The 14,525-nt window shown below is 36.8% G+C and overlaps 1 protein-coding gene across 1 annotated transcript in view; it reads left to right on the top strand.

Moving 5' to 3' along the window:
• LOC145941511 (uncharacterized) overlaps window positions 1-14,525 on the top strand; it is a 153,659-nt gene that overhangs the window by 66,485 nt on the left and 72,649 nt on the right. Inside the window, exon 4 of the mRNA XM_083047620.1 lies at window positions 4,628-4,690. Within this exon, the coding sequence (XP_082903746.1) occupies window positions 4,628-4,690 (63 nt within the window). The remainder of the gene's footprint in view (window positions 1-4,627; window positions 4,691-14,525) is intronic.

Below are 14,525 nucleotides of genomic sequence, written 5' to 3'. Positions count from 1 at the left end.
TATTATTAATAATATATTGTGTTTAAAAAATGTAGAAATTGATTTCCAATTATATTTAAAATGATGATTAATTTCATTCCAACGCGTTATAGTTTTTTATTGTATGCGAATATGAACGTATTTCTCTGCAGAATACATTGTTGGACTATGTTTTCTCTCGTGTAGCACATAATGTGTTGATATGCTAAGTGAAACTTTGTATATGGTTTGCAAATCAACGGCATACCATTGTTTGGAGGTTCTTGTTCATTCGAGTTGTTGAGAACTTGGCGATCACGTTCTCGGTGTCGTAAAGAACGTTTTATCTAGAGGGTTAGTTTAACAAATATAAAAACATTGTTAATATCGAAACGTCAGACATGTACGAATATAAGTGTTTATTTCTAATTTTTTTACTTTATATAGAAATTTGATTTTATTTATTTAGAATTAGATTTATATAGACATTAATTTTAATATATATTACTAAATAAATTATTAAAGCGCGGCAAAAAATTAGTCGTAAAGGAGAGGCAATCATATAATTTTACTATATTTTGGACTTAGTAAATGTAAAGTTTTCGGAAATTAACATGACGACGGGTGCTGAATATTTTATAATCCTTCTTGTTATCGGAATATGTTATGATTTTGTGATATGTTGACGGAATATTCGATGTAGTAATTATATACAATGCGCGATTTGACGCAATACGATCACGCTTGTGGTGCGATTAACTGGTTAGCATGAAAATTACACATACATACATATATAATTTATAGTTGAATCAACAGTAGCTATCATGCGATTTATCCATCGACGATATCGTTATACAACCATTCGCACCGCAATATGACTTCGATCGTTGCGAATTAGTCATTGCCTATGAAATATATGCATTGATTATGCTATTAATATTGGGATAATTAATATATAAATTCACAAATACACCGCATATGTGAATTATAGATGTATAAATATATGGAGATTTATGCACCTAAAATCGTTTGCCATTATAGAACTATTTTGTCCTATAATCGAATAACAATTATACAATGACAATAATCTAGAAATTCGTTGATATGAAAAGTTATTTAATTTAATTTAAATGTTTCCATGAAAATTAAATAATATTGTGAAACTGTTGAATTTGCACAATGCGTATCTTTTTAATGATTTATAAACTTTTCTCCGCGAAAGATTTTAAAGTTTCTTCCTTCTCTATACATCGGTCCAGCCCATTATAGCTCTCTTAACAAGCTATTTTTAAAGATTCTGTTGAATATTTAGATCTTTATTCTTTCTCCTTCTCATTCTCTCTCTCTCTTTCTTTCTTGTCTGTGTAGATGTTATTTCACGATTATCAAGCAGCAATCACATAGACATATTATTTCTTTTAAAGATAAAATTTTCAAATCTTTAAAAATATATATTATTCAATATTTTATTCAAAGCAGAAGAAGTGGATATTAAATAAATGATGTGAAGTGTTAAGATCGCGTACAGTGTGTCATAAATCTTAATTAATAGTGGTTACAATTAATAATAGCTGAGAATTCTATATCGCGAGAAAATCACACACAGTACCTACAGCACATATATATTCTATTGTGATACATTCTACATTCGTAAACGAGAACTTAATGGAAGAAATTCAATTTTTTTCACGGTAATTGCCTTCGATTTTTTATCGCGCTCGGTAGACATTTAATTGTCAGAATTTGGTTACTACGTGCGTATTGGACGTACGCGGCTCTTGTCCATTTAATTCCCAGAGCTACGGATTCAGGCGTACAAATTCCATTTTCCGTGTATATGTACAGAAACGTGATTCACATGAACGAACAACTCTCGCATGTGTGCCTGCGTACGTGTGAGAATTTGATCCATCCTTCAAGTTCAGTACGCGGTAGGCGTCAGACCGTGATCCGTTACAAGGGAGATCATCCACACGGTTAGGAAGTTCTAATTACTCAAGGTTACTTCAAATAATTCGCACTGTGGTGCAAAATATCCGTCCGTAACTAAAATTTACATTAAAATTAGTAAGAAAATACGAGACGAGAAATATTGCACATTTTTCTTGCTAAGAGGCTGCAGCATAAGATGAAGTAATGATTATTAAATTATAGGGTCGAAAATAAATTTTATAAATTCATTTAAAGCATACATTTTTTTTCTTTCGTATATAAAAATATTGTTACAGCATTTTATCAATTATGTTTAGACGATTAAAATTATTTTCTTTGTTGCATTCTCATATCGTATATTATTGCCTCACATCAATAACTTTGCATTTCTAAATTTAGAATTATACTTCTAAATTTAGAGTATAATTCTAAATTTAGAGATATTTATTAAGCATTTTTGTTAATAAAAGCAGATCGCTAAAAAAAATTTAAAGCTAAATTACCTTATATACAATAAAGTTTCCAAATTGCTTTCCGAGAAAAAATGTTCTTCAAAAGATTGTATCGAGTGTAATAAAACGTCAAGGTAAGCGATAATTGAAAAGTTTAACAAAAATTTGTTGAGAAACTTTTTATCGAAAAAATTGTGTTTGCGTAAAAAATGTTAATAATGTTTTTCTTTTAATTAAGTCCTTTGAATCTTTTATAGTGCAACTCGATCGACACATTATGAACATCGAAAGACTTTGTAAACATCGATATAATGACATTAATAATGCGAGTAGCCGTATTCGCTCCACACAATGAAAATTAAGGTTTTAAACAAAGAGGTCTTTGTTGCACTTTGCTGCATTATTTCATGGTGCATTGCAACATTACTGAGCATTATTTAGCCATGTAACATTACAAACGTGTCGTGCCGTTGTATATGACGGCGTTAAAGTTAGTAGAGTTAATAATGCGTCGCAACTTTGGTTTAATCCTTGTTCTGTAAAAATATGCAACTTTGTTAACTAAGCAATTAACTTACATCTCGAGTTTTATAATCCTGGGTACATTTCATTGTCACATTAGAACGTGTTTTATCGCACATATAAGCTTTCTGTGCGCGTGTCTACCGTCAATTACGTATACTTGTTACTGTTACGTTTCTCTTACTTAATTTCCCTCGCACTTTGATACGCGGAGACGTAACAAAAAGATAAGTATACAATTTATACAAAGACGTGTGCTGTGAAAATGATAAATTATTGCTTTCTCACGTGTACCGGTCCTATTTCTTTGCGATTTAGCCCAAGCTTGAGGATCGCGCGATATAAAGAATAAATCCTCGTGATAATAAATTAACGCAGATACGCTATTATCGAGGACGTAAAGAAATATCTAAGAACGAGCTTTACGAGCTTTTGTCGCGCCAACTGCCTGGTTTACGCGCGAATTATCGGGCGCTGTATAGAACGCGATCATATTATGCATATTAATTGTAACACGAGGCAATAGAGCGCTGACGAATTCAACGCACATGCAAGCTAATGCGTCGAAACACGGGAATAGGAAACAGGGGGTTGGGAGGAGGGGGTGAGAAACTTGTCACACGCGTGTAAATAAGGCGTAATGTATGGGGCTTAAACTGTGAGGCCGCGGAGCCGGGGATTACCTCCTCTTCCCCGCCAGCCCTTTGCGCAAGCCACGCACGCACCCTTTCCCCCTTCGTAAATGGAATGCAAAGTACATTCGGGCGTAAATCATGCGATAGAAACGGCCCGGTAATCCATTGCCCGCGGCGCCGGCCGGCGTAAATCGAGAAGATTGTGACAATGATTCAACGCAGGTTTATGGCACTCCGTGTAATTAAGTCGTATCCGACTGGTATTACGCATGCAAACGTCGCGTTGAATTCGCGTTCGCGCACCGTCGCCGCTTGCGGATGTAATCGGATTGTCCCGGGAAATTCTATGCCCGTTGTAAGTTTCTTTTCGTATATTTGTCCGCTGAATTATTTTTTGCCCTTCCTCCTCTATTTTTTTCTCCTCCTCTTTTATAACTCGACGTCGCGCGATGGGGGTTAATTTTTCACCACATGCAAGAATTTGTCATGAGCTCGTTATTCGTGACGCAATTACGCACCAATCTACGTTCTGTGAAAGAATATATCTAGACGTCAAAACAATTTTGCGCCGAGCAGATTATTCGCTTTTTTGTTTGAGTTTGCGTATTTATTGCATGTGCATGTGTGTGTGTATAAATTTTATACGAGTTTCTTAAATTTATACGAGTTTCTTTTATTATTTCCTGCTGTTTTCTCACATTTTTCCAAGCTTATATATTAGACTTACTTATTAAACCTTCAAGTTAAATCACAAAAATTTGTATTGTGTTGTATACAATATCATAATAATGAATCTGTCATTTAATGCACAATTAAAATAACGCATATATACATTTATATATCTACTATTATATTGTAATATAGTAATTTTTCTGTAAATATACTTTCGCGTAAAACAATCTAGGAGTGCTCTTTTTTTCTCGAAACTTTCTGAACTCGACTCGCATTTTTCGGTAAATTGCGAGAAAACTTTATGTGAGATGTCGACGATATCGTATCAAACATGAAAGTCTGGCACAACGAACGAAATCGCCGGATAAGCCTGTCTTACGGCTGATCCTTTTTTTATGCTACTTCATTGCCTTTATCACTATCGTTAACTTATGTCCTCTTTCTTTTTTGTAACAGGTGGTGGCGGACAGACTCGTGTGGGAACAGAGTGCGAATCCTCCCTACAAACCTCGTAGAGCGGTAAGTCTACATATAATTTTTAATTTTACGAACGTAACGAATAATTTATAAAGACCTTTCCTCAATCCCGGCTATGCTTTTAACGCGGACATTAAAGTGGTTTCGAGTCATGGCGGATTTAGAATTAATTACGTATATTGGCAAGTTTTTAACCGGACCCACGAGAAGGCATTTCTCGTAAAAACTTTGTTATTAAATCTAGCGCTGTGTTCCGCATAAAATATGAATTTTGCAATAGCAAAAGTGTGGAACAAGCTTCGACTAATTGCTCTGAATGTTACGCGTTAAGAATTTCTTACGATTTTTTACGACGGTTTTCATTATTGACATTATTTTCTACCATGCTTTGAGCAATGAATTTTTCATATATATTAAATTAATATATATCGCACGACGATTGTTCGCCAGCTCCCTTTATTGCAGATTTAAGCACACTTACATACACATTGTTCGAAACTTATTTGAAATTCCAGCGGTATCAACTTCCGCCTGGACTCATACTTTTTAAAGTAGCTTTAAATATGCGTCAGTTACTGTGAAATTTATCTCACTCTCTTTCTGCCGTATCCTCGTAATATATTTTCATGGTACGTTCAAAATTAAAACCTCATTAACGAAGTCAAATTTCAATTTAAAATTTCCTTCAGAATATACTCTTAACGTCATTAAGGAACGAAAATAAGAAGTTTAACAAAGACCTTAATACAGGGGCTGAAGGCAAGAAGTGAACTCGCAGTACGCGAAACTGTCACGGAATTAACCCACTTAAAAGTGCCGACTACCAGATGCAAATTATAATTTTTGCATCTTTAACAAGGCGTCACGGGTTTTCGACGGGGATAATTTTGCAGCAAAGTTTTCGAAAATAAATAAAACCATTTGCGCGTTCTACCGCGAATCGGTAGAGCAGACCATATTCATGTTTTATCCTTAGCCTAGTTTCTAATGGGCATCGTACTTTTAATGGAAATTTTGTGCTTTGCTAACATAAGACTCGTCCAATGTACGCTTACGTATTCATACTATTTTCGCGCGCAAATGAGAGAGAGAAAGAGAGAGAATTTTTCTTCATAAAAATTTATTTATTATATGCACAAAAAGAATTTATTTATACGGAGAAAATGAATTTATTCGGATAATGTAATATTTAATATATTGCGTAATATGCATATTCTCGTTATGTGAAAATGAATTCATCGAGAACCAATATACACATTTTGTAGATTAATATTTTATCGAGCTGTATTTTCTCTCTCTATCTCATTTCATAGAAGAGCGTTGTAATACTCGTAAACTAGCACGTTATCGAATTAATGCGACCTGTATCAACGATGATATGCAAGTTTGCGTAAACATTTTGACACCGCTGAGAGTGCACAATTCCAAATTGTACAGTAACGATAAGGGAAACGCGTCCGTTTCATCGCAAACGAATATATCCGAAATTCGAAGTGGCGGGTTCAACGACACATCTGGATCTTCAACAACTCGTGCTGTTGACACAGTCGTATCTCGCGTCTGCTATTCCCAAATGGTACCAAATAGTCTAAATTATCAATCATTTGCCATTAGCGGCGCAAACTTCTCCCCCGAGACACGAGAGATGTACGTATCTAAACTTTACGTTTCTCGTAAAGTCAACAAATGCTGCAATATCTGTATTTCGACAGAAATGAAGCCAAAATGATCAGATTATTGCATTATGTACTGTATGTGAGTGAGATATATTTTATTGACCGAATAGATGAAATGACGGTCAGTGAAAAGTACTATATTTAAAGTTTTAAAGAATATGTCCGCGTTTAATAAATTCATCAGCTTTCATCGTCTTTTTAAAGACGGCCTAACAGTATTTGACATCAAGTTCCGTTCCTTATTCGCGATCCCCTTTAATTAAGGGTTTACGACGCATTCCCCTTCATTACGCGACGCATCGTGTCGGAACTCCCGACGGGGGAATAGCAGTTCAAATTGCATGCAGTTACGCAATTACAAGGGTTAAGACGTTATCCTTAACGAGAATCCTCAAACTGGTCATTTAGCTCTCGACATAACGTTAAAGGCGATGGGTCGGGCCTTTCAGACCTAAAGGTGTTGACACGACGACTCCTTGTTGTTTCGCAAATCAGGCCGTCTTCCTTCTATTCGCATTACGGCACTTTGCTTTTACAGCTGTTTCTCTCTGTCCGCTCTCTTTCTCTCCCTCTCGTTTCGTACGTCGTTATGTCAGCGTGTCGTCACCGGAAGCAGCATGGGTTGACCCACATGCAACAACAATGCTTGCCGTCGACTGGCTGCAACGACCACATCGATCGTGGCTGGTAGCTAAAGTTGCCTGGTGCAGCTTTGACTTCTCGTTCGCTCTCTGCTTCTCCTCTTTCCCTCACTCTCTTGGTATCTCTTCCTTTCTCGCTTCTCTCTGCTTCTCTGCTGTATTTGTGTTTAGTCGTCCGTGGCTTTTTCTTTCCCGATAATGTTGAGCCTTCCTTGCTTAAGCAGTTTCCGGCATCGTGCGAACGTTTCCGGAGTCGATCGGTCGGAGAGCGATTTCTTAGCGAATCTTTCTCGGATCGATCGCGATATCGTCGCCGGGAGGTGAAATTCTGCTTCGAATTCAATCGACCGTGTCCTAGGGAAGTGCGGACGACGAAGCGATTTGCTTATAGTGCTTGCTCGGAATTAAAATGTGCCCTGTATTCGCGACAAAATGATAATCGCGATGTGACGTGTCCGAATTTGTATTCCGTATCGCGTTAATTAAAAAACTGTGCATTTTTATGCCGAACTGTGAATTTTTGGTTCGATATTAAGCTCGATTCGCGAAGAATTGTGCTTGCTGTTTGCCGCAACTTTATATACATGTCTCAGGAATGGTCCACGAGTTCTTGAAAAGTTTTCTCGAAAGTTTTGGAAAGTTTGGCAGTCTCGATAAGTTATCTAAGTTGCCAATTCACCCTTTATTCGAAGACATGTAAATTTATATTTTATTATAGGAAGATTGATGCACATTTACTTCCGAATATGTTATAGATTGTTCAAATGGTAGAGTCAGATGGAACGGGGGAGGTATGCATAAACTGTATCTATCCGGTCCCGAAATTTCTATCGAAATTTTAAACGCACCTTTGCGGTACATCGGCCGCTCGATAACATCTTGCTTTATATGCAACGCGAGATGCGTTCTGAAATATATACAACCTTATTTTATTGCGGTACGAGGACGGAATATATTGCGATAAATATAGAACGAATCTGAAACTAACGTAATAATATGCGAATTCACGTGCTTCTGAATAACAAATTAGCTACCAATTATTGCTTTATTATAAACTTCGAGTAATTTGCTCGTCTGGCATTTAGAAAATGAGAAACTCTAATTTCGAGTTTAGACGCTTCGTTATTCTGATACGAAAGTTTAATCTGAAAACGCGACAGCATTAATATTCCGTTTTACCAATTTGCATAATCGGAAAATTCATTCCTAATAACTTATAAAACGTCTCTGAAATAGAAACTACATAAATTCTATTGTCTCTAGGACAATGAAGATATATTTTTTTTGTACAATTAATTTGTTTCGCACTATCATACATCATACATTACTATTATTAGTAGCAGAAAATATATAAAATTTTCTATATTTATTATTATATTTGATTATTCAATGGTTCTCTCGTGAATACTCATTGTACATTCACGAATTCAGAGGACACCAAATCCTAAATTACAATATAACAGTCCCGTCTCATTACGATTCAGTACTAAATTTGCTTCCTTGCACCTTTAGCTGTTGAGCATGATCGTGAATAGACATCTCGAGTAACAAAGCTGATTTCGAGAAGGCTTCGTTAGCGTTAGGGATCGGCTTGATTTTCATCGGGTTTCCGATTTTCGCTTCGCCTTTCCACGAAGATGTGTTATGTCGTTCGAAATGTAACGCGATTTTAGCGTACATATTAATAACAATGCGAGAACGAATAGGAGGACTCTAAAATTGAAAATAATCGCAAAATAAATTTCCTTGACGTCAGTTAATTTGTCGTATAAGTAGTACGAGCAGCTTCGGCCGCGCCAGAAATTTAACACTCGTAAAATGGACCAATTTCGTTATCAGGTCGGCGATTCTCTTCCGGGGGAGAGCTAGCTCTTCGTCGAGCTTTCTTCTCTTCCGGGCGTCTTATCGGTCGCGCGTTTACGTGTCGTCGAATTAAATTCCAGATAATGCGCCGTAAATTTGCTGCCGTACGTCGGTGCCGCTCGTCGTTCGCCCCGGCGAATTTATCGTCCGCATTAATTTGACATTTAATTTTCCGCGGCGCGTATTCCTCGACGCCTCTATGCAATCCGCCGTTGATGCGTTCGGGAGTGAAACGTTGCGCCCCGGAATTATTTGTCGCGAGATTTCATCGCCGACAATTTGTTTGCCGTGCAATCGCCGTTCTGTCGCATTACCGGTATAATTGGCCGGAATTGCCGCGGCGCGGTCGCCTGAATCTGTGCAAAAGGGGCTCGATCAACCTGACGCTTTCATTTATCGAGATTCTTTTCCCCGAGCTCTTTTTTAGATATCGATGATTGTGCTGCGTCGATTGTATTCTGGAGTGCAGGAATATTTATGAGGGTCATTTGGTTATCGCCGTGAATATTGAAATTTATTGCGGTAGAGCGACTAGGGTGGACCGAAGATAGTATTTATTGTTCACGTTTTCTAATTTTTTTTTTTTTTTTTTTTTTAGATCTGAGGAAGATATTAAACTACTTCGTACAAAATATCTTAAGAAACATATGTTTGGACGGGCTAAAACAAAAGTTATTTGAAAAATATTTTAAAGAAATTGACAATTATAATAAAATATTAAAAAATTTAATTTTAATTATTAATTTCTTTAAAAAAGTTTCTCAAATAATTTTTAGGTTTAGTCTGTTACATCTTCCCCTAAAAGAGAGTACAGCTTTATCTAAATGAATGTATAAATTAATAGCATTATATAATTTTATATATTATTTTATTACAACAAATTAGTAGCAAAATTTGATCGTGTAATCGTATTAATAGACGCGTATTGCGGAAGAACATTAATTAAACTCTTTTATTCGACACAAAAGCACTCTTCTCTCGAAATCCATGCACGTATGTAGGTATATGCGTATGCGATACACGCGCCTCGGCGCCGTTGATGTTCGTTGGCCAATTGTCATTTTAATTAAGTTTTTAAGCGTAAACGAGCGCCTCTCTGGTTGCGAAATCAAAACTAACCCCGTTGTTGGCCCGATCGCGACGGGTAAAAGCTATCACGAGAGAGGAGACGAGCTCGGGACCCTGTGTAATCGCGGCACTCGCGAGCTCTCTCTCCCCGGGGTGGCCGGATTCACCGATACGGAACTCTGTCCCGACGAAGGCACGTTCCTGTGAAACGATCACCGCGATTCGAAACGTGACTTGGGAGTTGAGGAAGCTGTCGATAGGAGCTACCGCTCGACGTTCTTTAAATTTTCGATACTTTTCGGACGTTGATGCGCTCGCCGCTTAATCTCTCCTGACGTGACGGAACTGATGCGGCTGCTACGTGCACGCAGGAGAATGGCGCGCGATTGATAAAATGCTACGTGTTGCTATACTGAATATAAGCTTCGAGATATGCGGCGGAATACTCGATGTGATTAAATAAACGCAAGATATATTCAAATACCGTTGAAAATATCTTTCCGCTTGATTGCGAATAATTTACTTGCAAACGGTGCAAATGAAACGCAAAGATTGAGTTGGTAAATAAATCGTCGGTTGAAAAATAAGTGGTTATTAATAAGATTCTGAAAGATACCAAAAAAAATGAGAAACGAGCGGAGATTACGCTTGTGTAAGATTATTTAATTCGTTCTTCTCTTATTCGCGAGTGGCCGTTAGATGCGAGATATACACTTTACGTAAGGTAAATTACGCGCAAGACTTGGTGTAATTAAAAATCCGATTGAGACTTATTTAGCAAGAGCGCAACATCTCGCTGCGAATAAATTTCGCACTGTTATTCCGGTTCTTCCGCGACTGGGGAAATTCAGTGTTGCACTATATAAAGCTTTAGTTGAAAGGCACTCCATGGCTCGTAAATAACAGCGTTATAATCCGCGAGAAACAAGAGTGAGAAGTAAAAGCGATGTAGGGGATGGATTTTGTCTGGCATAGCCAAGACTTGCGCATATTATTTACGGCGTCGTGCTACGAGTGCCAGGAGTATTTTTTCTTCCGTTACATGCGCTGGCTCTCGTTGATCTCCCCGCAACCTTTACACTTCTCCAGCCGCCGTTCTTTATCTTTTTAGTCTCACTCTTTCCCATCCGATGTCGGGTCAAATCCTACTTTATCGCATTTTTCAGAATAAACGAGGATGCAACGAAGGCAGAACGCGAAAAACGTTCTCCTAAAATGGGAGAAAAGAAGAAGAACTAATGGCTCTTCTAAGTTGAATTAGTATCGTGTGGATTCTGCTATAGAGGTGACGTTTCATGTAAATAAAACAGCTGGCAAGAGGGAGGAACGATAATAAAAGAAGTTTAAAAATATTCGTAGCAATTGCGAGATAACATGATAACAAGAGATGAACATATTTTCTCGATTAGATATTAAATATAATTGATTGAGATAAGAATAAGAAAATAAGAATCTCAATTGCATTCGGGGATCTTATTTTCGCAATTGGACGTAATCGTTATCCGCGATATCTCTTCAACTTTAGTGAAAATAAAATGAGTTCTTACAATATCCAGTTGGCGTTTTCCGAGTTCGATCATACTTAAATCGAATTGTTGTTGAAGGAATCCGCGAAGAAAGCGCTTCCGCAGAAATACAGTCGATGATGGAATCGCCGGAAAGCGAAGGTAGGAAGGAAATGGCGACATGGCAGCGATATTAAATTACATTGCAGATGGGAACTTCCCTCCGTTGGGATCTAAAAGGCTACCGTTCACCGTATTATATCTCCCACGAAGACGTGATTTTGCGGCGCGAGATTAATATCTCTTTGATTATCGATAAGACCGGTTACAAGACGGCGTAAATTATACGTTGGGTTGGGAAAACTGAAAGAGGATTCATCAACAGTCTGTTCTTCAGTTTATGTCAACGGTATAACTTAATTAATGTATTGATCCTTCTTATCCTTAGAAACCAGATTGATTTGAGTTTGATAATATGTTTACGGTTGAAGATGGTATATTAATTTTTATAATTAAAGACGGTGAAACAATTTTTTTGTGTGACTGTCCTACTAAAAATGATATTTGCACAAATTTCTAATTTCTCTTCAATAACATGGAATAATCATCTAGCAATAGTTTAATTCGAGTTACATCGCGCGTTATCGAAACTCTAAAATATTATCGATCACGGCGTTTTACTGCGAGAGAAGGAAATAAACTTTATAGGAACGATTACGTTCAACCGAATGCAAATAGCGTTCCGAACTAAAAAGTTTTTATCTAGTTAATATCCCTGGAGGGTAGTGTAAGACGTCTGGAAGATTATCCACACCCGAGGACGCAATGAACTCGAAAAGGGTTAAGACCAGTTTCAAAACCATCCGTGAAGTAGGACACGCTCGTTAGGCGTTCGATTGATTTACAGCTCATTCCACGTATTCCGACTCCCGCCTCTTCCTCGTTACTATCTTCCTGTTGTTCTCTTTTTTCCCCCAGGTGGGATAGAATTGGAACTCGAACACACACTTCTGCTGGTAAATACAAAGAAAAAAGTCCCGAAGAACGGTGCTACGTTTTGGCGAACGACACATTCTCACTGTTTTTCTTTGAGCATCTCTCGAATTTTTTGCAACGGTGTGTAATATCTACTATGTATATTTTGCTCCAACTCTGCAAAGAGAACCATTTCAAAAGTTTCAAAAGTTTTCTATACTAGCTTTTAAGCTCGGCGAGAGAAAGAAAGAGAGAGAGTGTGTGCGTGTATGTGTGTCTGGCAACTTTTTCAATTGCATTCTCCCTTTTAAATATCTAGCTATATTATATAGTTTATTTAATCCCCAATCTTATTTTGTGATTTTTTTTCTAATGAGATTCTCTATATCAATTTCATGGAATATATTCCAAAAAGCCATTTTGCATAGGAAAAACCTTTCTCCGTATTTCTACAAACGTCAAAAGATGTCAATTGCTTTCAGCTACGAATATACTAGACGTAACCACTCGGATGATTCGGTTTGCGCAGCCTGTAATTTGTTTTAATGATCTACCGAAGTTTTGAGGAAGGCGGAGTATACGCGTGTGCCCGGAAGTGTACACACGACCGCAAACCGAGTTCCCGTGTAACGAATCCATCGGCATCGACGTTTCGCTTGCGCCACCGCAGATGTTGTGCGCGGCGAACTTTAGTTTCGCGCACGTACATACATATACCGGACGTAACGTTAAAGTAGCCACGATTAATGCGAGGTCCAGTCATTTTTCACATCACTGTCCCGGGCTCGGGTTGCACATTCCGCTAGTTGTAACGTGAACTTTGCAATTTATAATACCGTAAATGACGATAGATGTAGATGAGACGCTATATTTACGTTAGATTTTCCGAAGAATGATCATGATCTGTTGAAACAATGGAGGAATCTTCTTCTCGGAAGATCGATTAATTGAAGAGATAATTAATTGTTTAATAAATATTTAAAAAATTCAGCTAAATAAAATCAAGAATAAAAATCTTTAATAGGATACTTTAATTTATAGTACGACTATTGAGATTTTTGAAAGCATTTTTATCTGTCACAGCAAAATAACCACATTAAACATTAAACTATTCTTGCAATTTACATGCTTTAAAGATCATGATTACGTAAATTCAAGTAACTATACTCTTCGTCGGTCACATTCGAAACTTTATGCGATAAAATAACGGAGTCACCAAAAGTTTGGTGTCGCCGCGAAGCGAAGTTAGCAAATTCACTCCTGGAAACGCGGATAATTTTACTGCGAGGCCCCCGACCGTGGAAATTCAAATTCGGAAGTGTGTTCCTCGAGAAAGATTTATTTGTTGCGGCTTTATTGTATCGCGCGCACAGTAGCTGCTTGGAAATCTTGTCGGGAGATCACACGAGCAAACTCTCCGTCGAAATACGATTCCCTCCATTGGTTACAATCATCTCTTTCTTGAAAACACATTTTTTATTTTTATTCTTAAGCGTAAAATAAAACAAGCATTTGTAAGCTTGATTTTACAATATTGAATTAATTTGCATTAATAAATTAATAAAATTAATAAATGGGTATTTATTTGCACGAAATTTGATTTTTCAGTTTATAAATATCTCACGAATTTGCTGCATTAGTTATATGTTAAAATTACATTTGTTTGCTATAATTTTTTATTATACGATTATATAATACGTTAATTGGAGAAAAAAACACATATTACAAAAATTTTTATAAAATGTTTTTTTTAATTTAAAATAAAATTATGTTTAATGTAGAGTTTAAAATTTAATTGTACAATATGAGGTGAAATTTAAAATTTAGTTAATAAACCGTAAATCGGCTTATCATGCCTCATGCTGTAAAAACTAAATTTGAAAAGCACGCATTATCGAATGATATATTAAATGATTACATGCGAGCCGTGTAGGCAGGGATCAAATATTCACGATCGGATTAAAAACACGATTTAAAATAAGGTTCCAAAAATGATGTATTTTTGGAACCTTATTTATGTATGTTATATGATTATGCGATAGAATACGCGCATCGTTAGTTTAATAATTAAAATAATCCGATTTAAGGCGAAAATACGAATAATTCTTATGGGATAACGCGCATCGTTTTAACGCCGGTAATTTTTCAC

Source organism: Prenolepis imparis, unplaced genomic scaffold (genome assembly GCF_030444845.1).
Source record: "Prenolepis imparis isolate NDT839.2.m4 unplaced genomic scaffold, iyPreImpa1.0 SCAF_10, whole genome shotgun sequence".
Taxonomy (NCBI): Eukaryota; Metazoa; Arthropoda; class Insecta; order Hymenoptera; family Formicidae; genus Prenolepis; species Prenolepis imparis.
This window is presented reverse-complemented; position numbering and strand designations above follow the sequence as displayed.